Source organism: Sceloporus occidentalis, unplaced genomic scaffold, assembly GCF_023333645.1.
Source record: "Sceloporus occidentalis isolate IW3139 unplaced genomic scaffold, rSceOcc1.0.p SCAF_15, whole genome shotgun sequence".
Taxonomy (NCBI): Eukaryota; Metazoa; Chordata; class Lepidosauria; order Squamata; family Phrynosomatidae; genus Sceloporus; species Sceloporus occidentalis.
Genome location: NW_028316995.1, coordinates 17,624,538 through 17,649,490, shown reverse-complemented (window position 1 = coordinate 17,649,490; position 24,953 = coordinate 17,624,538). Strand labels below are relative to the sequence as shown.

The 24,953-nt window shown below is 37.3% G+C and overlaps 1 protein-coding gene across 1 annotated transcript in view; it reads left to right on the top strand.

The window, feature by feature from the left end:
• ACOXL (acyl-CoA oxidase like) overlaps positions 1–24,953 on the top strand; it is a 110,965-nt gene that overhangs the window by 72,042 nt on the left and 13,970 nt on the right. The window contains exons 17-18 of the mRNA XM_089481531.1: positions 6,568–6,638; positions 13,074–13,175. Of these exons, the coding sequence (XP_089337657.1) occupies positions 6,568–6,638; positions 13,074–13,175 (173 nt within the window). The remainder of the gene's footprint in view (positions 1–6,567; positions 6,639–13,073; positions 13,176–24,953) is intronic.

Sequence of the window (24,953 nt, the reverse complement as noted above, 5' to 3'; positions counted from 1 at the left end):
AGCGGAGCTAACCAGCTGCTGAAATATTTAGCAGCTGGATTTAGTCTGCTTAATAATAGATAACTTTGTTTAACCCATTTAGTGATAAATGGGTGTGTGGCTCAACAATCAGTGTGTGCATTTGTGGTTATGTGTATACTGGGCTAGTTGGATATAGCTAAAAGTGCCAGCACCTGTTGGACATCTTGTTAGCCATTTAACAATCTTATAATGTTAGCAGAGAAAATGAGATGAGTGAAATTATTTATAATTTTCCCTTCCCAAATCCTATAATGATTATTAAATATTATAATAAGCAACATATGTATTTGAGACTCGTGTGTGTATAAATATATGTATATGTACAGGCACTAAATCTTAACTTCCTTTTTCCAGGATCTTTTTGATTGTTCTTCCTTGCTAGTTTATCTGTGAGCTATTGTTAAAAGGGACACCTCAGCTCAAGTTTAAATAAAATGCCTGCCATATGGCAGGTGGCCCTAGTGACATACCTCTGCGTATTGCCGAAATATGACATAATATCACAGTGCTCTGTCTCAGAATAACGCCCAGCACCGGATTGGCACTTCCGTAGTCTAAGTGGGTGACCGACAAGGGAAATCTATAATCTTCCCAAACAGCCCATTTAGAAGTGGCACGCTGAGGACCTGCGGCCATAGGCCAGTATTCACCACTGCGAATTGCTATGGCTGATATATCCAGATAAAATGAGTCACTAGGAAATGTGTCTAATAGTTTGTCCTATTACAAAAAATACATACAATGGCACTATATGTTAATACCTAAAGGTAAAGATAACACCAAACTTTATCAGCAATGGTTAATATTCCACTGAATCTGGGAAAAAAATATATTTTTATTTTTGTCTGCTATCTGTTTATGTCTAATTATTAGCTTCATATTAAATTATATTCTTTTTTCTGCATACCTCACATTCTTTTTTTATATACTTGATGTCATGGCCTGAATTTACTTTTGTAGCTTTCTCTGATTTCTTGCGGCGTTTGGACCTGGCTGCCAAGTTTTTAAGCCTACTAAACTTTTCTTACAGCGGCACCTGCTTTGGAGCCTCACCCACTTGTTGACTTTACTGCATGAAATACTTGTCCTGAGGGCGATAACATTATATGAATGAAGCAAAAACGAACGCAATTTTTAAGTGTATATTATCCGGTATTTGTTGCGCTTGTTGCATTCTCCATTTAGTTAACTGTTATGATAAAGTATATGAAATCCTGCACTCTAGCATGTACTAACAGCATGGGGAAATGTTCCATTTGAAGCGGCAGCCGTCCTTTGTTTACCCTGTACTTGTAATATAAATTGGGAATTTTTTAACACGTTGTTCCAAGGTACAAAATCACTTTCCTTTTCTGTTCCAGTCATAACGAAAGCAAATTAAGAACAGTAAAATTGTATTGGTAGGCAGTGCCTTTGTGCATTTTATGAGAACTTTAAATATAGATTTTTGTGATCATTATTTATATTACAAGAAGTTGGTTCATATTAAGTAAATTCAAAAGAGAAACTGTAGGAGTGTTCCTCCAAAATTCTACATTTCACAGTTCTGTACATAAAGTAATCCTAAACACAGAATAAAATAAGATATAAAATTCAGCATTTTTTATATATGTATAATATATATATATATATATATATATATAATGTAAAATATTTATATAGTATACATATATAAAAAATGCTGTATCATAGGTGTGCTTATATACGGTATATATATATATATATATGTGTGTATTGCAATGGAGAAGTAAGGTATTGTAATTTCATGGGTTTTTTTCTCTCTATTGTTAAGTTGCTGATTAATGTTGATAGGTTTGTGAAATTTTTGCAATGGTAGTGAGAGAACTTTAGGACAAAAGATTAGAGATTACCGACTCCACATCCGCCCATAGATTGCAGACTTAATAAGGTTGACTTTAAACTTTTGCAAACTCTTCTTGTTAAATGAGAATTGTATATCCTAAAATATTGAAATAGACAATACCTGTACCTTTGGTATTAAGACAACTAGCTGAGTATCTCCATCCAGTAGTACAGTATATTGCAATTTTTGTTAACATTAGTTACTTATTTGGACACATACAGTGTGACATGTTGTTATATTGTTATTTACCAATATACAGGGTCAAGATGATCAACATTTTTTTTTTTTTAAGTATCACATTTGACCAATAAAGTGTGTGCATTGATTATAACATGTTCATATTGCGTAATTTAATGGGTTAGAAGAAATCTCATGGATTCAACTATTCTATAAAGGGCTGCTCATGCTCTTCATGAAGCAGAAGGTTATTGGAGATGGGCCAGAATATATAGTGAAGTTGAAACCACAACTGTCTTGCAGACTCTGATAACTCCCTCTTATATCGAATCAACTTTTTTCAGCAATACACCACAACAAAAGGGGTTGTGTTTTATGTTTAAGATATAAGTAAGATACTTTACTTCCTCAATATACTTGGCACACTTTCACCATCTCTTTAAAGGTCTTGTCTATAGTTCTACCACTTGGCTATCACCAGTGTTCAGCCTACTGTACCTAGGGTGATCACACAGTCCATTTTCCCTAGGAAACATTTCACATGTTAGTGGCTGGCATATGTTAAGTACCGACATATGGTATCTATAAACTCACAGAATATAATTAATTTAATAGAAATGACTTTCTACACCTTAGTTTTGCCAAGTGTGTTTTTGTAATACAGTTAGGCTGTATTTCATTACATTTCAATTAAATGTAGACGTATATGGCCCACGGAAAGGCCTCTCTCAGCACTCAACATTGGAATGCTGATCTATATTAAGATGGTAAATACACTGGGAATGGTATATTGTTACTAATATTGCACTATTTCCTAATAATATTCTACCTCTGGCCCCTCTCCCATAGTGCTAAGCCAGATATCTTTTTTTATTATTATTATGTATTGTTTTATATAGCGCCATCAAATTCCATAGCTGTACAATGGGTAGCTAGGACATAAGTAGTATGTAACATAACAATTTGACTTACAGAAACAACAGGTGAGCAGGGCCCTGCTCAAACGAGCTTACAATCTCCTTGAACTGTTGGCAGGTTGAGCAAAACAGATCACAGAGAAAATAAGAAGCATTGAAATTGTAGTCTGAAATAGTGCTAAAGGTCAGATATTGTTTCTCTAAACGAACCCACTGTTATCTACCATATGCAACTTACCCACAGACCTCACTGGGTATAAGTGTATGGCACCCTAAACACTACTTCATCAGGTCTGGGGCTTTTATCTTTCTCCAGATCAGTAGATTGAGTGTTTAATAGAGATGTTTTTGTCTTCTTTCTCACTGCTGGTATTTCCCCCATACACACATTGCTATACTCTGTTGTAGACTGACACTGTCTGTTGTGAGCATGACACATCGAGTATTTCCTTGTAAACAAAGCCGCTTTGGTATGCAGCACAATAAACATTTAAGCTCTTCACCTGCAAAGAGGTTTAACATACCATAATTAGGTGACCATGTGGTGAAAGTGGTATTCCACTCTACAGTGTTTACTTTTCAAGATGCCTACAATTGGTTTTACAAATTAAGTTCTAATTTTCTACTGTAGTCCAATTCACAGGTTTTTATGATGGCTCCAAGTCATAGATTAATGAGACACTTTTATTAGCTTTTTTCCTTTCGTTTAAAAATATATACAGTCAAAAATCTAGCAAACATATTAGAAGTTGAGTGCAAGAAGGATGAGGTTATTAAGAAGGTTGGGGATTAAAAGAAACCTTGGTAGGCTTCCGAGAGAGAGAGTAATTAAAGCTGGTTGAGAGCATCATTGAAAAGCTGGGATAGTGAGAATATGCTTGTTAGAGGTACATACATTTCTCTTAAATTTTTTATATAATGTATGTTTCTCATACAAACTTGCAACCATAAGTACTATGCATCCATCAGCCATAACATTATGACCACTGACAGGTCAAGTGAATAACACTGATAATCTTGTTATCATGGCACCTGTCAGTGGGTGGGATATATTATGCAGTAAGTGAACATTTCGTCCCCAAAATTGATGTGTTAGAAGCAGGAAAAATGGGCAAGTGCAAGGAACTTTGACAAGGGTCAAATTCAACAGACATTTATATAGAAATATAATTTCTATGATATCTGTTTGAGATCGGGGACCCTCTAAATCCTTCTTGATTAGGGTACTTAAAATATTAGTTCCATACCTTTTTTTATAGTATCTGTAGGTACAATAGCTGGGAATGATTGGGAGTTCTTGTTATGACTGTTATTGCTGTTATTTTTGTCGCACAATGGGATACAGTTTCTGTAGGTCACAGAAACTATTTGACGAAAACAAATATGTTATGAGAAATGTGACAGTCCTATTTTGCCACTTTACAGAAAGCGCCATTAAGTGTCTTCACTAGTTCTATTTTCTGTTTGAATGTTTTATTTGAGTAGGATAAATATATTTATTACTTTTTGAAATCTTATTTTGCAGGCATGCATACAAAGGGTTTTTTTTCCGGACAGCCATTAGGCATATGCTGTTCCATTTTGAGCCTGTAGGATATGTAACTTTAAAAAAAGGACATTTCATTTTATCCTCCGTGCTAAGTAAGCTCAAAAAAAGCCATAGCTCAAAAAGGGATTTTTTCCAGTCACCTGTGCCCCTGAAGTAGTCATGTGTCATAGTATATTCCAAGACACGGGTTGTGTCAGTCTTTGACAATAAAGCATATTTTACCCCTTATCTGGAACACCATGTTCAATCATGTTATAAAGATTGACTAATGGTGACCTCATTTCTATCGGACACACCATTGCTAAATCCATGTTTTAATTAATAACTTCACAAATAGAGATAATCGTGTGGCATTTAACCCTTAAATCATGAATTGATTTTTGTTTGTACAATAATCTACTTTATAGAATATTACCTTATTTAATAATCAGGGATTATACTAATTAACCAATTGCATGTAGATCATTTGTTGGTATTTTTTTTTTGTTTCCAGATGTGGGTTGTAGAGATAACAGATTTTTGCATTAGGTGTGCACATTAATGTCAGGCCATCATGTTCCATTTGGTTCTTGCTTAACAATGTATTTTTCTCTCAAATGAATCTATCTATCTATCTATCTATCTATCTATCTATCTATCTATCTATCCACTGCTGTTATATACCACCCCCCTACTTATAATGATGGTAACACCCTGGACCTTTTTGTTTTCTAGCACACGCTCTTTCATCTAACTTCTCTAATTCCCCTTTTCCACCTCTCAGACCACCACTTCCCATCATGCTCTCTAACCTTGCCTCCTACTCACTCCCTTGCAATCCAACCTTGCCTAACCAGAGACCTTAGCTCTATTAACCTTCAGAAATTCTCAACAGATCTCCATGTCATACCTAACAACGATACCTCTCTCTATAACTCCACCGTCAAATCTGCTTTTGAGGATGTAGCCCCAGCTCCTACTCGGTACTACTCGCTCTTCCGGACTTGCACGTTCAACCTATCACTGCTATGCCTTCCACTAACCTTAATGTCTCTGACTTTGCCACATACTTATAATAAAACCTTATAATGATAAAACCTATCAGATATGAAATATCTGCACAGTTACCCTCTTACTATGTGCCATCCATTGGCTTTTAATACCACCTGTATGCGGATGACACCGAGGCCTACTTCCCCTACTTACATCTCATCACTCATCTCTAAATACACTCCTAACCGGTCTCTCCGCTCATCCAATGATCTCCTTCTATCCTCTATATCAAGCTCTCATGCACAAGATTTCTAAAGGGCTGCCGCTATCCTCTTTAATGCTCTTCCTCAGCCTTCCTCATCTTTCCCCTGCCTTCTGCCTTTGGTCATTCAAAAAATCCTTCAAGACCCACTTCTTTAAGGATGTTTACAACATTCTACTTTATCCCCCTCTCATATTCCTTTAGCTCAACTTAGTCCCTCTCCTGTAATACCTTTACTATTGTGGCTGCTCCATCCCTAACAACAGTACTTTTACCTTTACCTGTTGTGTAATACACCCCAGCTCCCTCTAGATTTTAAGCTCGTTTGAGCAGGGCCCTCCTTACCTACTGTTTCTGTAAGGCAAATTGTTATTTTATATACTACTTGTTATGTCCTGTCTACCAGTTGTACAGCACTACGGAATATGATGGCACTATATAAAGCAATAAATAATGATGTTATATATGTATTTTTGTACACAGAGTATATAACTAACATACTTGGAATGCATACACTAAGAACCATGTCATCTTACTCTAGTCCTAGTGGCTAATATGGACTATGTCGTTGGCAGACAATGTTTACAGAGTTCCAGTTAGTGCTTATAGCTAGGCAAGTGTGGGCTACAGACAAAAGACCTGGGTTGGCATTGCTATTGGAATTGCGTTGAACTAGTGTACATATATTACCAAACACGGTTTGCACAGTTTGTGATATGATGTAATTGCTACATTCTATAAACACTAAATGTTAATCAAACGTACCCAGCCCTTAACGCGGTGTCATTATTTGTTTTCCTTCTAGTGACTCTGGAGCAGTTCTCATTAGCGGTGGAGTCTTGCCCTGTGCCAGAAGATCAGAGCTTGCTAATGGAGGTAAAGATCATTTTTACTGAAAAATACCTGCAAAATATGAAAAGAATATATATTTCAAATCTCAAATGGAAGTACATTTTTGTGGTTAAAAGGTTTGCAGAGTTTTTTTGACAAGCGTTATAGCATTAGATGGCCTGTGTGGGTAAAATTCCAAGCTCTTCTGTGAAAGAATATAACATTAAGATGATTTACTAAGATCCCAGTATGTATACCGAGGGGAGAAGAGAGAGAAACATTTAAGTATATAAATAAGTATGGCTGCAACCAACAATTATTTTCATAATCGATTAGTTGGCAGATAATTTTTTCCATGAATCGATTAATTCGTGAAAAAATAATATGCAAATTTTTTCTTTATTTAATATAATTCAATGAACAAACTGCAGAATAAAAAACCTGCAATTTACATTAACATGTGCACACAACACTTTTATCTCTTTATTAGGGCTGCAACTAACGATTATTTTAATAATCGATTAGTTGGCCGATTATTTTTTCGATTAATCGATTTATCGGATAAAAAAATAAAAAAAAATTTCAATTTAAAATAATGTAATAAAAACTTACAATTTACACTTTCATCTCTTTATCACAATGGCCTCTCTCTATTCACCTTCTTATTTTACTGACATAATAATAAAAGCTACAAGAACCCAAACACAGTGTTTCTCAAACTAGGTTTTAATACAAAGTTATTAGTAAATATTAATTCATATGTTAACTATTTTTCATATTTAATAAAAACTATGAGAAAAAAGCCTTGTTTAAATTTTTTTTTATTTACCAAACTGCCCCCGGTTATGCACATCTGACCCCCAGCTTGCCACTCTGCCCCCATATATGCCTTATACCTCTTATATGCCAGTGATATGCAACTGAGCCCCCTGATATACCTTTTACCCCCAGATATGTTTTATGCCCCCCTGATATGCCTTATACCCCCTATATGCCCTGAAATTCATAATACCCCCCATACACCACTATAACTCACCCATACACGACTCTGGCTCCTCCCCCTCCCATACACCAATCTGGCTCCTCCCCCTCCCATACACCACTCTGGCTCCTCCCCCTCCCATACACCACTCTGGCTCCTCCCCCCTCCCATACACCACTTTGGCTCCTCCCCCTCCCATACTCCACTCTGCCTCCTCCCCCTCCCATATACCACTTTGCCCCCTCCCATACTCCACTCTGGCTCCTCCCCCTCCCATACACCACTCTGCCTCCTCCCCCCTCCCATACTTCACTCTGCCTCCTCCCCCCTCCCATACTTCACTTTGCCTCCTCCCCCCTGCCATACTCCACTCTGCCTCCTGTCAGCCACGGAGGTTCACAAGACACCAGGGAGCCGGGTAGAGAGGCAGAGTGCCGTATGGGAGGGGGAGGAGCCAGAGTGGTGTATGGGAGGGTGGCTCCCCGCTCTGACTCCTCCCCCCTCCCATACACCGCTCTGCCTCTCTACCCGGCTCCGTTACTGACAGGAACTTTCACTGAAGCTTCATAGAAGCCTCAGCGTAAGTGAAGGTGAGTAACGGAGGCTGTCTGTGCGATGCAGACCCCCACCGGCTGACAGAGAGGATGATTCTCTGTCAGCCGGTGGGGGTCTGTACGATGCGCACAGACAGCCTCCGTTACTGCCCTTCACTTACGCTGAGGCTTCTATGAAGTCAGTAACGGAGCCGGGTAGAGAGGCAGAGTGATGTATGGGAGGGGGGAGGAGTCAGAGGGGTGTATGGGAGGGGGAGAGAGACGGAAGTGAGAGACCGGCCGACAGTGAGGGGAATCCAGGTCCCCTGCAGCGTTGCGGGGGATCTGGATTCTAGTGTTATAATCCGATCTCTGTTTGAAGTCGGATTATAATTTTTCTAATAGATAAAAATCGATTCGATTAATCGATAATGAAAATCGTTGACAACGATTTTCATTATCGATTATTATCGATTTTATCGATTAGTTGTTTCAGCCCTACTCTTTATCACAATGGCATTTCTCTAATCGCCTTCTTATTTTACTTTGACATAATAATAATAATAATAATAATGAAATAATAATAATAAAAGCTATATTTTAGAGGTACAAGAACTCAAACACAAAATTTCTCAAACTAGGTTTTAATACCTAAAAAAGTTTTAGTAGTAAATATTAATTCACATGTAAACTATTTTGTCATATTTAATAAAAACTATGATTGAGAAAAATGCATTTCTTGTTTTTATTTCCTTTTATTTGCTACTCTGCCCCCTGATATGCCCTATACCCCCTGATATGACACTCTGCCTCCCAGATATGCCACTCTGCCCCCCTCCCTAATTTGGCAATCCATCCAAAGACTTGCCCCCTGTGCTCGAGAATCCCTGATGTCTATTGAGGGCAGCTGGTAGACGTCCACGAGATAGGGGCAGACAACCACTGCTGCTGCCCGGCACTTCCGCCGAGCAGAAGTCCACCGACTGCCAGAGAGGAGAATCCAGGTCACTTGCAGCGCAGGTCACTTAGTTTTATAGTCAGACCTCTGTTTGAGGTTGGATTACAAGGCGACCTTGAATATAAGACGAGGGGTAGCTTTAAAAATAGAGACAGACCAGAAGTGTGTTTCAGGCTTTGCCATCCCTTTGCTATGAGTTTTTTTAAACTGTCTGCATGTCTTGTCAAGGGTTAGGTAGTATGTGCATGTATTGATTTGAAAGTATGTCCTTGTACAATAAGAACAATTCACCAGATAAAGAAGGAACCTTTTATTAAAGAGAGTTACATAGTTACACAGAAAACCAAATAAACAGAACACTAAAGCTATTAAAACATTCTAAATGAACAACAGTCCCTCCTTGTTTTTCATGTATGCATGAAGGTAAAAGTGTAATTATTGGAGCATTTAACAGTGTTAAGTAAAATGTCAAGTAAAGCATTTGTGAAGAATCACATCTTTTTGTGATCTGTTTTCTGAATACTATGTGACACAAAATTTCTCTGATCACATCACCAGCAGAATTCTCATTTCAAAACCACATGCACACAAATGTGTGTGCACTGCTAAGATGCAATAGAAAACGTTAGGCTAAGGCAATTTGTGTTTACCACTAAAAAGATCCAGTGGAATATAGTGATAGGGCAAAGAGTAATTGTGGGGAAGATATGACATTTAAAAAGAGGAAACTGGTTTGCAGGCCTTGCTAAAGACTGTACTCCAGAACAATGTAAACATGATCATTATGTAATATTAATGCAACAAACAAAATTGTACAGTTTCCCAACCCAAGTCGACTTAAGATAAAAGTGAAACAATGACTCTGTATTTGTGACCTTCGGCAGTTTATATTACTATAACCCTACTAAGTAAACATTATTCTTGGGGGCTTTTATTTCACTTTTTGGAAATCTTTTCATAGATGACTTCACCTTCTGGCTAGGACTCTTTCTCGGGAGTGTGCACTGTTTCCTCGCTGTGTGGTTTGCTACATTGTTATATATTTTAAACTGGAGTTCTGTGTGTGTCAGATGATCCAACCATTTGTATTTAATAGCTACCTTATTTTGTAATGTTTGCCATTTTATTTAAATGTACATCTCCTATAAATATCAGAATCTCCAGCAGGTTTTTATTTTAACCCCCTATATGCCACTCTGCCTCCCTGATATTCCTTTTTAACCCCCTAAATGCCACTCTGCTTCTGGAAAGCCCTTTTACCCCACTTATGCCAGTCTTACCCTCCCCAGACTTACCAGTGCTTCCCTAGACTTGCCCCCCGAGCTTCAGATTGTTTGGTGTCTAGTGGGGCAGCCGGTGGAGGTCTGTGCGATGTGCTGCTGCTGGTGGCACTTCCGCCAGGGTTTCTATGAATGAGCATGTGATGCCGGTGCTCCGTCATAGAAGCCCCGGCGGAAGTGCCGGCAGCAGTGAAGGTTGTCTGTGCACAACGCGCAGACCTCCACCGGCTGCCAGAGAGGAGGATCCGGGTCCTCTGCAGCGCTGCAGGGGATCTGGATCTTAGTCTTGTAGTCAGACCTCTATTTGAGGTCTTATTAGAAGACGACCTTGAAAATAACACAATGGTGATTTTGTCAGAGCAAAAAAACCTTGTCTTATAATCGAGCAAATACAGTATGTGTGTATATATATATATAATGACATTGATGCTTACTATAAGCTCATATTATTATTATTATTATTATCCTTTATTTATATAGCGCCAACAGTTTACGCAGCGCTTAATACAATACATAAATTCAAGGGATATGACAAGACAAGAATTGACAGACTAAGACAAACCGATACATTTGGTGGAGAGAGCCCTGCTCGCAAGCTTAAGCTTACACTCATATGATTGTCCATTTGATTTAGGTCTCTACCAATCTCAACTCTTGTAAAATAAAAAAAAGAAAAGAAAGAAAAGAAAAAGGGGCATTCCAAAAGCCATCACTAACTCCGCTATTTTAGTTGAGGCTCCCTGTCATACCTGTGTAAATTCACATATGAATTTTAAGAAAATTATTTTGTTTGTGCTATTTCGTAATATTTAGTTTGCACATACTGTGCGTATTTTTATATATATATATATATATATATATATATATATATATATATATATATATATATATATAGTAGTGGCAAAAAACTGATAAGTGTCTCTAGTGAAGTGGCTGCTGCAAAAACATTTTAATTCTGCCTGTTATTATTTATTTGTGTAATCTGATTAGCAAATATTTGGCCTAGCTCCCAGAATCTCATACCTCCGGAGCCAAAGTATGCAGGCTAGCAAGTCTCTGACTATCATGTGTGCCATGTGAATTTAAATATTAAACTAGACTCTCTCAGGCTAAGAAGTGTCAGGAAGTGAATCACGTTTCCCCTTTTGCCTTGTGCAACTTAATGAATACGCAGATACCAAGGGGACTTTACCACAGTATGCCACGGTAAGACAAATGTTAGGGATATCAGAAGCACATCTTAACCCATCTCAGTGCTTATTAAATAGAACCCATTAGGATATTTAGATTTTTTAACATTTATTTTCTGTTTCATTTTGCCAGTTAGCATAGAAAATGCAAACTTAACCTCATGCTAATGAGTTTATAGATAGAAAAACAGTATGTTAGCAACCCACCTTACGGGTTTACCACCGAAAGCAGCCATCTCAAGTTCTAAATTCACATCATTAAGTTCAAGTGCTTTCCTGTTTGTTTAGGTTGTAGCCTTCTCTGCTGGCATATAACTTATTCTGCCTGTCTTTTTTTAGTGGAGCCTTAAGGACAGAAGATTTCAGAGACATTCACTGTCCCTGACAACCCCACTAAAATAGAATCCATGCTAAAATACTATGATCCGACAATTTTAAAGCAGCAAGTCAGTGGTGCATCTTCTGCGAGGAAAGAAGCAAACTCAGCTGTCCCTCTAATATGATTGTTGTTCTGCCACCTTTTGTCATAGATCCCAAATGCCATACGATAAAGTAGCTCCTTCCTTAAACAAGCCTCTAACCTCAAGCAGCACTACCTATGTGTTGCTTTAATCCATTGAGTTAGCTAAATTAAGAAGCTAAACTGTGACAGCAATGCTCTCTTTGTCACTAATGTCATCTTGATCCATGCATTTTTAGGTCCTGGGGTGAACATGATGTGTGTAGTATGAGACCATGCTATACCAGAACATGATGTGTGTAGTAGAAGATCAAGTTATACCAGAGCATGCTGTGTATAGTATGAGACCATGCTATACAGAACATGCTGTGCGTAGTATGAGGCCATGCTATACCAGAACATGCTGTGTGTAGTATGAGACCATGCTATACAGAACATGCTGTGCCTAGTATGAGACCATGCTATACCAGAACATGCGGTATGTAGTATGAGACCATGCTATACAGAACATGCTGTGTGTAGTATGAGACCATGCTATACCAGAACATGATGTGTGTAGTATGAGACCATGCTATACCAGAACATGATGTGTGTAGTATGAGACCATGCTATACCAGAACATGTGTGTAGTATGAGACCATGCTATACCAGAACATGATGTGTGTGTAGTATGAGACCATGCTATACCAGAACATGTGTGTAGTATGAGACCATGCTATACCAGAACATGATGTGTGTAGTATGAGACCATGCTATACCAAAACATGATGTGTGTAGTAGAAGATCAAGGTACACCAGAGCATGATGTATGTAGTAGAAGATCATAGTATAACAGAGAATGCATGAGAGGCATATGGCTGTCCAGGATCGAAGACATTATTGCTAAAAAATTGCCCATATAACTATTTGTATTAACTATGTCCCCATGATTTTCCTTATAATTCTTAGATGATGGATGTTATTGTATTCTTTGCGCTTAGGACATACATTGGTCATTCAACCTGCATTTACTGGACATCCTATAAATCTGTTATGTACTTTGGACTTCTATATTAACAGTGAAGCTTTTTTTTGCAGTTCTGTCTGTTATATGGAACCAAGCTGGTATACCAAGAAAGGGCATGGTATCTTGAACACAAATATCTCACACCGGGAACTAGCGCACAGATCAGAAATCAGGTAAGTGAAGACAAATCCTTGTAATCATCCTTTTCGCTTATTTTAAGTGATGTTCTCTTTCTGACGTATTTAGTATTGCATGATTGTTGTGTCTTATGGTGGTGTTAGGATGTACTTAGTTGTGTTATGTGTATGTGCTTCTTGCTACACGATGAAATATTTACCATGTGGTACTGTGGGCATATCATAAGGTTCTCTATTGTCCTAAACAAAAACCATGAATGTTTTTTTCTGCAGTGGGCCACTTCATCAGAAATGTATGTGTGTGGGCCACATTAATTTTTCATTGAGAAAATGTGTCCCAACAAAATTCACAACAATAACCAGTGTTAATAATATGCAGAGTGAATAATAATATTGTAAAATGTGAAAAAGATTTAAACCACTTATATTCATTAGTGAGACAGATCAATAATAATAGTGACCTAAAGTGCCGCTAATAATTGGTCAGGTTGCAATAATTATGTATTCATGTATTCAATTTGTGAGTGTGTTTTTTTCCCCTTTACCTTGGATGACCCCTCTTTCTGTGACAGCTGGGAGGGGGACATCAAGGGTTGGTCAGGAGTAATCTGACCATCATCAGCCCACTCCTAACTGGCTCTGAAGTGGTGTAAACTGGTGCTGAGTCTAACCGACAGCAATGGATCTGGACACATCTTTGACATCTTAGGTCATTGCTGCTGAAGAAATTTTTTACTCTTTCAATGCTGGTGCTCTATAGAAGCTCAGCATGGATTGTGATTTGAAGACACATACATTAACCCCTAAAGATGCAATTACAATATTGAAGGGGTTGACAATGCACAATCGCTATCATGGAGCGACCACGTAGCATGCGGGCGTCAGGGCAACAAATAGCGTTGTGATCAGGAGAGCCTGCTACATTTCAACACATTATATATATATATATATATATATATATATATATATATATATACACACATGTCTGCATGGTCCTTAGGTGGGCTGCATGTTAGACCCCCCTGCTATTGATACAGGTATTGGCATGCCTACATAAAATCTACACAATCCTACATGTCCTTTCTGGTACTGTACATAAATGTATTGATTGAGGTGATGCCAATTAAAACTCAGTATGATAGTGGTATAAAAATATATGCGTTGCATTGACAATAATAGTAAAGAGAGAGACTGTGACTAATGGGGCAGATAAACTGCTACATATATTTGAACAGACTAATCCCGCTTGCCCTGACAACTGTTACATTTCAAAAGTGGTTGCTGTCAAATTCCTAAACAGTTATTTCACCTGATGAAAAGGCAATAGTATGTTTTCTAGTTGTTTTGTCCTTCTTGATAGCATAACAAATGCCTTATAAAGCAAAGGCCAACATCAGCATGGTGTGTGGCACCTGTGTTCATGAGGCATATATATACAATATGAGCCAAAGTTTATAGCGTTATTAGCAGGTAGTTGCTACAAGAAAAGCTACTTTGTGCAGAGTCAACACAGGCAGACTTGTTAAACATTCCCTTTTTGTGCAGCTTAGCTTAGCATCGGCATTCACGTTCTTAACACCAAACCATCAAAGCAAAAAGCAGCCTTACAATGGGAAGAATTTGTGTTTACTTTGAATTTTTATTCTAGAAAGCTGAACAAAGAGGTAGATAAAAGTGTAGACCAGTGCTCCATCATTTACATTGTGCATTGCTAATCAATGTGCTGTATGAGAACTATATCCTGAGAAGATGTTTTGTTGGCAACAATGAGGTCTTCTTTAAGGGCCCAGAGTAGAACGCTGAGTGGAATGCAGGAGTTTTTGCATGGCTCACAGTCTGCCTGGAACCACCATGGGTTCCTTTGTAATATGTTATTGGCTTAAAGGGGGAAGTTCCAGTTCCTCCATCTCCTTCATAGAAGTTTAAAAAGTGAAACGACCTTCAACAAAAGCCTTTATGGTGAATACAGCGAGGAAACGTAAACATACATGGGATTGTCAAATGGCTGGCCAGAACACAACACGTAGTTTGAGTTTTTAAAAATGGGAAGACTAGATAGACTAGTTCTTATCTGTCATTACATTTTATAACTTTATGGTTCTAAGCATAACATTTCTCACTTGGTCTTTTTGGTTTAGTAGTGAGAAGTTTTCTTTCTAGAGAAAGAGGCACGTATAATAATAAAAGATGGTGTGAAACTGGGAAGAATGCAAACAATAGCGGGGTTCATCGTGGTAGTTTTTGAAGCACATGAATCTCAGGTTGAGTATTCACTCTTCTCATGAGGGAACCTCATTTAGTTACATAGGCTGAAAAAAGACATGTGTCCATCAAGTTCAGCCTTTCCAAAAGAAACCCAGTTGTGGCTCTTTCCAATAGTTCTTTTGGTAAATAATTTCACACAGAACCCCCATATGCAAATGGTCCATTTGCCGTCCCCCCAGCTATTTTCCATGTGTTTGGCATAACACATTTACTTGCACTTGATATACTAGAGCTCCCATTAAATTAAATTACCCCTGGAGTCCCTGTCACTTTTCAGAAATCTTTCCTAGTATGTATGCTATGGTGAAAAGCAGCTTAGATTCCTGTTCCAGAAAACCATGTACTTAGGGTCTTTACAAAGAGTAATTACTTAGACAGAAAATTGATTAGATAATGTCCATTCACTTACATACAGCTACCAATCTCCACTTCTATGAGGCAAACTTTTAAACTGAAATAATTACACTGACAAAAATCATAATCTACAGGTAGCTTCAATAAATGAAATTAATTATGTGATGGCCGCAGCTCCCCTTTAACCCTTTGAGTGCCAGGGGTAGGGACACTTTCCCCCCATGAGAGGCTGGGCACACAACAGTGTGGGATTAAAGGACAGGTAGAATTCTCTAAATTATTCTCATTGTCACACAGATCATTGTTGCTGGTGGGAGGACACTAGGGGGGATTTTATGAACTGTCTGCAAGCTGATGTTGCAATTATTGTGAGAAGTTTCTTGGAGTGGTAATACGGTGTATCGGAGTGTCAGAACTCAACTGATTGTAATAAAGAGCCAAATTATAACATAAGTTTAAAAGAGGAACAAATGTACTTTTGTGACTCTGACTTTGAACTAGATTGTCTCAGACATCCTGTGGGACTGCTGTGGCAGATGTGTCAGATGAGCAGTGTACTCCATGTGAACTTGTGGTTGATCCTGTGCACTTTGCAGTCAGAATGACACATAGCCCACAAACACCAACCGAGGGGGAGGGGGCGCTGCCTCAGAAAACACAGACAGGACAGCAATCATCATGATATTCACTTTGAAAAGCATGTAAGATACATCTATTTGACTCCGGTCAAATTAACGCAATATACATGGTAAAATGGCACATAGTATCCAATATATCAGACATGATTTTTAAATGTGCTTTTTTACTTACCTGTGTGGATAAAATCATTGTATAAATAAATATTAATTGGAAAAATCATCCATGTGACTCTGAAATGTCTAGACTAGATATATGTATTAAATTATGTTTTTTTTTGTGTGTGTTATTTAGTCAGAGACCTTAAAATCTAGGTTGTAGTCGTGTGAGGTAAATTGATATCACTGATATTATGAAATCTGGTGAAACCCTTGATGGCTTCGCCTGCAAAAAAAGATACATCAGCATAGCAGAAAACATCCCAGGTCAGGTCCTTTGAGCTCTCCTTCTCCTGCTCCTCGTGGGAGGCATAAAAAAGGGGCTTGGCTGTATCACAGAGGCTGGGCCAGCCCCACAGGACTTGGAAGAGGGAGGGGCCAGTCATTAGACTTTATCTTTTAAAATGGTTTTCTATCTACCCACATTAATTCAACAATTTTATTATAAAAGTATGCATTAGAACTTGATATACTGTATGTCAAAAATACATTTGGCCAAAGTGTGGTAAAATTGGGACGGTCTTGCAGCAAGCATTATGGATCCCTTTGAAGAATTGAATTGAATAATTTTTAAGCCTACTCATATTTATGTACTATTGATAAGCAAGTTGTTCTACAGGGTAGGTTCGTTTTAGCATTAAATATTTGTTATACAAAATACACATTTCACATATGTAATACAAATTGCCTCATAATACAACCAAATACACTTCACCGGCGATAAATGATCTCAACACACTGTCTAAAAAGAATTGGAATGTTTTGGGTAATTGTCTGCATTTTATTATAGTCAATTGGTCATTCTCCAAAAATCACTGTTAACATCTTGACCTTTCTGCCTAAACAAATAAACTCCCTTTCCACAATTATCTCTGCTGAAAAAATCATGTGTGACAAAACAAATTATGCTGTTAAATAGGCGATGTTTGAACTCATTATCTTCTGCAATGTCCAGTATGGTGTCTTGGCATGCTTTCATCCAAGCTCATTTGTTCTGCACTTAAAATATGCCTCTATTGTTTAAGAATCCAGCTTTTGATTACATCACTGGGAACTTTAAGTGCTTCGGACCCGTGATTCTGTTTTAGTGGAATTTTTGGCCTCCCTGAGGACTGTGGTTAGTGGCCAAATAAGGAAGCCATGCACAGATGGCCTCAGCTAATAAAGCCTCTCCTCTTTGGGGAGTTTGGAAACAAAGCCTTGTGCACAGGCATCAATGTGTGAATTCTGTCACTACAACTAAAGTCCATGTCAGTGTCCCCTCTATTGTTCAGTTCCCTTTCTTCATTTCACTTGTCAATATCAGCGCCAGAAGTGACTCTGCCTTCATGGGAACTAAAAAGAAAAGATGAGTCATAGGTTAAAGCTACAAAGTTTCCGATGTAGATGCCTGTTTGAAAAAGAAAAAAAAAAGAAACATGAAAGCATGGCCTGGAAAACAGATGGTAATAATAACCTGTAGTGACATTTTGTTAAAATGAAGCTCCACTATAAAGGCCAGATAAATCACTCTGGGCAGCTTTATCTGCTTTGATATTCAGCAACATACTGTAGTAATCACATCGGTTTTAATGTAAATAATATTGTCATGTAACTGGTTTGTGACATTTCACTTGTCAGCTAGAAGAAAATTTGGCAAGTACGAAGTGAGCCAAGGTTTGATCCAGTTTCAGATGTTGCTTATTAGCTAATTTTAAACATCTGAAGAAGAGACTTCTCAATGCCTGAAAACTTGTGTGACTTTTCAACTTTTTCTATGTTGCCCCAATAAAAGGTGTCAGCCTCGACCCAATTTTCTCTTGGTCAATACAGCTTTGTCCCCAAGAATACCTTGGATGGCCCTGTGGAAATCATATTTAAATCAGTGAGTGGCCATAGTGATTGAACTACGCAGTGTGAAGGGCCTGCATTCTTACAGTGTCTTTTGCCTAATTACAAGATTGTAAGCTTACGAGCAGGGCTCTCTCCACCTAATATATCGGTTTGTCTTAGTCTGTCAATTCTCGTCTTCTCATACCCCTTGAATATCTATATTGTATGAAGTGCTGCATAAATTGTTGGTGCTATATGAAACAAAAATAATAATAATGATATGGTATTCAGGTAGCTGATAACCCAACTGTCCTGCAAATTATCTTGGCAACTCCATAGCTTGATGTAAATTTTTAAAATGTGTCTTCAGACCTGTTGGTCACCAAGCCCCATGTGTATGTTTTATTACATTACATTATATTTATTTATAAAGCACCGGCCGCAGCGCTGTTGCATTCATTAGAACAAGTTTTATAGATAATTCTATATTGGCAAGGTAGATTAAGGGGACCGATGAGCCAAATGAGTGATGCGCCTTTCTTACGTAGGGAAGGTTTGAAGGGTTAAAACCAGCACTATAGTGTGACTCCAGTCCAGGAGGTAGGTATGTGTGGCTTTCTTATTTAAACTCTTGACAAAGAATTTGGGGGCAGCAGCTATGCACACACCTCCGTTTTGGTAACAATATTGGTAAAACATTTGGAAAGACGTTAAACATTTTGGACTGCATGTTCTAAGAATATTGGGGCTGAGTTTTAGAATGTTCTCGTGGTGTGAAATGTGGAAGAAACAGGCTTAACCCTGTTTAACTATGGCTGAGCCTATAGTATATCTTTCTAGCATGTGCCTTTATAGCTTTGGTGCCCAGGACACAAGGTTGTCTATTAATATATCTTGTATTATTTGGTAACTTTTACTGTTTTAAGTTTAATATTGGTTAGGGCAATATGATCAAGTAAATCACATTTACTAAAGAGACTCTTAGCGTAGATTGTCAGCTCACATGTGGGGCCCTCGAAAGCCCACCATTCCTGCCAGCGATTTTGTGTAAAACTACCATTATTAGCTGACATTATATAATAGTAATAATTAGCTTGTACAGTGATTGTGTTGCATGGTTTTACTCGGTACGATCTTTCTGTACGGCTACATTGTATTTGTATATATTATATTTTAGTGGTAACTACAGCTTAGTTTGTTGCAATGCAAGTAAACTGAAGTATAGGGAATCTACAGAACCTAGAACTGGTTTGTGTCATTAGTGTTCACAGTCTGTGACACATGTAAAGTTGTGTAATCGGTGTGAGCCAGCTGGTCTGCAGTCTTTCTAAATAAGAAATGGAACAACCACAGTATATTTTGAAACTCATCACGAGAGTTAAGACCAAATCCTTTCTGATGGCAATTTACAGGGCTTAACTCGTCAGGAAGAGTTTGTGTTTAAATGTTAAGTATAATAATGTATTATTTTATGCTGTTGGGTAATGAAGGATCCTAAATGATAGAGGAAATGATTACATCAGTGTAGTATATCCAGAATCACATTTCAAATCTAGAGCTGATAGAATAACGTCACCTTAGTTTTACTGTAAAATAGTATAGTTGGACATAGGGGCACAGTCTGTCTTATTTTACAGTGGTAGAACCACAATAACTGATATACATAGATATACATAGACTTCTAAGCAACTTGAAGTTCTTCCTACTGCACTTACTGTGACTTTTCCAACCTACTTTATACTTTAATCTTGGGATATTTTTTTTCCTGTGTGCAAAACAGCCCCATTTGTAACAAAAATACCCAGAATCTTCAGAGTATTACAGTACTTAAGTGATGTGTGAGACTACAATCTACAGTAGTCGGGAGCTATGAATACTGTAATTCTTTCCTGTGTTCTAATAGTTTTGGGCACCTTGACTAAATTTAGAACAAACTGGTTTTCTTTCCGCAGCGTCTGCAAATTTTTCTAAGCATATTGTATACAGCTGAACACAAATTTAATCAGGAAGCTAGGGGTGAGGACACATCAGTTTCTTTTACATTCATAGATGTTAAGGTTTCATTCTTTTACATTTTTAGATCTTAGAAGAATGTAATTTAGTATTAAGAAATGGAGGGCCTGGCTTTTCTAGATAAACAATCAGACCCAGTATTGATTGCAATGGTGAATCCAGAGTAAATGTCTAAAAGTCTCCTGGGAATTTAAATATGCCCATCATAATATCAGACAAAATTTAAATTAATGTCTGTTATACCCAAATCAAGTATTCAATTCATACACAGATTATGACAAAAATGAACAAAAAGTTAAAATGAGCAGGAAGTATTAACTAGTTTACATCATTTAGAGTGCAAAAGTATTGTCCGAAAACCAGTTTTTACTGGTGTCTGGTAATTTTTTTTTTACTAATGCTGTCCCTTTTATTAACAGCTTGAAACTATACTTAATTCTATATAGTTGCACATTGTTTTAAGAAATGCCCATTTACTGTTACTATGGAGATCAATCAGTGTTGCAAGAAGTTGTGAGCGCAGATAACCATAAGCATGTCACTAGACTTGGGAGCTTTATCTGCGGCGGTTCCGTAAAACTTCCCAAGAGAAGAATCAGACAATGTACTCCACGGTGTCTCGGGAAGCAGGAGTTCAGAATCTCAACACTCATTTTGGCATTTTGGTATTTTCTTGTAAACCTGAAAAAGTGGAAATTTGTGTTAAATTTGTATGTGCACGCTATATTAGTGCCAGAGAGATTAAAATGAATTGCGTATTTTTGCAAAACAAATTGTGACCTATGCGTTACTTGTTATTTCCACAAATAAGCTTCCGTTTCACATTCTAACATGTTTACAGTAAATAATGAGTTCCTTTTTTTATTATTATTAGTATGCCTGTGTGTTATTTTAATATGCATTACCCTACATTAACACCTATATATTAGTATTCCCTGCCACGTAAAACAGATTATAGGAATTGTTAAACAACTGTTAAAGAGGTTTATAGTTAGTTGTATAATTTGCACTTTGCCTCAACTATTTATTAGTCCTCTTTGTGTGTAATTATGCGGATTTCACCATCTATATTTTATTACCCTGTTTGCTATCAGCAAATCCGTTGATTCTACAACCCAAACATGAGTATGTAAAAAAAGGTGATTTGTCTTTCACTTGTATTGATCATTATTGTTTTGGGGATATTTTTTTTAGATATTTTTTCTGTTCCAATCATCATGTTCTTAGTCATTTTTATTTTACCAGTGAATTGCCATATTGCCAAAGCTGTTAAATAAAAATATAGTTCTCTTTTTCTGACCAAGTTGTATAACTCAACCTTTATGTGAACAGAGAAAGATTGACCCAGCATATAAGTATGTGATATTTTTAGATTAACTTACATTTCGATTTTTTAGATATTTAAAGTGCATCTGTCATGTACTTCACTTTCGTAGTGTATACAAGACCTACAGATGCAATCTTTTTGATATGTTAACCAAAAACTTGAGATGCAAAAATCTTATGATACAGAATGTTTCCCACCAGCAGTATAACATACAGAATAAATACACTAATGGACTTATGTTAGAAATATTATTTTCAAAAAAGAAAACAAATATAGCTTGAAAACTAGAAATTTCCAAAGACAAAATATTATCTGACAAGGGGATAAGCAGAAGTACAAATGACTACCCTCATTAAAAGGGAATACATGCATTTAAAAACCTCATCCATATGGTGTAGAATCATATATGCTTGTGTATAACACTCTATGATTCATATATACCTTACTAGCTTTTGAAAATGTTGGCACTGTACCAAAGTAATTGCCTACGAGCACTCCAAAACTACTCATTTCAACCGGTCTGTCAAGTAATTAACACTGAATGTAACATAGTAACAGCAGCATTATATTTCCCAGGTAAGGGTCTTTATATCAACGTCAAATGTGTCCAATCCACTTCTAGCTTAGTTCCTTCAGCAGGTTGACAAACTGCAGTGATATTAACTAGTTATATATGGAAAAAAATATGGACCAAAAACTGAAATACGTAACCAAGGCACAAAAAAAAAAGGAGAAATAAGGCAACCCACTCTTCTCTGTAATGATCCAAAAATACCAGAGAGGTGGGGATGTCAGCATGTTTTGCAACTTCTTATATCAGACCTCTTGTTTGAAAGGAGAAAATGCAGCATTATGGGAAATAACACATGGCATAGCTGCACCTGACTTTTCTTTCATTTTTATATTTATGTGTAAATAACACAAGGAAATATTACTGGTATCTGAAAAATATTGTTCTTTTATTTTAAAACAATTCTAGTCTTGCGTAATGACTGTGGTATATGCCTGTGGTATATTACTCATTATATGTGTTCTAAGCCTAATCTACAAGAACGAGTCCTTATTATAATTCATTGTGATAAACTGTAGAATGGCATGATCTGTGGAGGAATAGACTTCATTAGCATTGCCATAAAGAATCTCCTCAATGCTGTGTTTGGAAAGTCATCCAAAATTTCACATGACTGACAACAATGGCAGCCCTCAGGAAGTTGATTGGGGCACAAAAAAAAAAACCTGAGAAACTATTTGAAATATATCAACTTTAGCCCATCATAGCCATTCTCTATCTCCTAGATCTCTTTAACTTTTACTACTGTAAGGTTGGCTAAACAGTAATGTACATTAGTTTGTCATCAGTAAACATAAGCAACAGGTATGATTATCTATATCCCTTACCTTAGTTCTTCAAATAAAAGTTTTTGAAATAGTAATTAAACTGGAAAAATGCATTGATTACAAAATCAAACTTCCCCATAACAGCAGCATACATTCTCCGGCACTCCAAAATTCCCTCGTCAACGTAAACCGCTTGTCTTTTTAAAAAAAATAAATATTTTAAATGCATTTTTGTGCATTTTTGCTATGTTTCATTATCAAGGAGTACAAGATCCCAGGTTAAGGAAAATATTGAGCGGGAACAGAATGTTTCTTTTGAGGTTTATGGTGCTGTTAAACCCTATTGCAAAAAATGTAGATGTGTATTATCAGCTTAGACATTCCCAATAGTCATGCGATTGTGTGTAGTGAAATAGAACCGTCACATGGAAATAACACTGTAATCGATTTTGAGACTGTAAACCCGCCTTCGTTTCAGTTTTATTTTTATTGTTAAGGTATTAAGATTTGTATTTTCTAGATCTGTCATGATTTGTCATATCCAGCGACTTTCAGATAAATTGCATTAGAATTCTAACAATAGAGCAAACAGGAAGTTGGACCACATTTCCTGTACATTACATAGATTGTGTTTGCAGACTGCACACAGCTAGCGCTAGAGGTTATCATACATTGGACCCAAAAAGGTTCTGCAGAATAATACTTTACTCATTGAGTGAAGGGGTGGTGTTTTGCTCCACCACTCGCCCCATTATCTGTAATAACAGACCATTCTCATGTGTAGCATGATGGAAGGAACTCCAGGTCAGCCAGCTTGGGAAGTCCCCAGGTGTGGCAGTCGCTTCAGTATAAGTAAACAGTCCAAACAATGTAAAACATAAGAGAACGTTGCTATAAGTCATATGGTTACTCTGTGGAACTATTAACACACACACATCTTTGGGTGAGTCACTTTAAGCCTTAGAAACAGCTGATTTTTAATGGAATATCTTCATGGGCGTACAGAGGCCCTTTGTCACTCCCATCACTCCTGTGTTCCAATGCCACGTTGTGTTAACTAATCCAAGTTTAAGTTAAAAAGGCTAACTGATCATTAATTTGCAATTATGTTACACAGCTAGAAGTTTCCTTGTTGTGACCCAAAACCTTTGAACAGTAGTTTGTGTGTGTGTATATATATATATCTATAGATATTATGGAATATTTGTAGAGCTGTTTGAAATTATGTTTAAAAATAATTTTCAAGACATCTTCTTACAAAATCTGATTTAGTCACTTTTTAAACCAATTGTTTAGATATAAATATAATTTTATTGTAAGTGTTACATGCAAAGCAGCCCCAAACTGTGATGCCCTTCCACCGTATTTTTCAGTCGGGATAAGGTTTTTTTTTTTTGGTTTAATGCTTTTTTTTTTTTTCTCTCGACAAACCTCCCAAACAAACCTTCTGTCCACGGAATATTATGCCAGTAGCACCGTGGCATAGCCAGCTGCTCTTTTGTGAACTTCAGACCTGCAGGAGTGAGTTCCTCCATAATGTCCTTTCATGAACACTGTTGATGTTCCTGTTTGTTATACGCGTATAAAATAAGTAAAATATGTTATCATGTTTGACAGATTTCTGTAAATCTTTAGCTGACACTCCAGTTTTCCTGTTAAACTCACTGAGCATTCTGCGTGTGCTCTTGCTGGACTCCCACTCCTAGGAAGGGTAGCAACAGTGCTGAACTGTCTCCATTTATAGGCGGTTTGTTTTACAGTGGACTGATGAACAGCAGTGCTTTGTGAGTGATTTTTATAGGGCATGGCAGCTTTAACTAACAGCTTCAATCTCTCGCATTAGTTAACTCTTGACTCCAATTAGCTTTTGGAACAGTCATTAGGCTAGGGGTTCACATGTTTGTTTGTTTT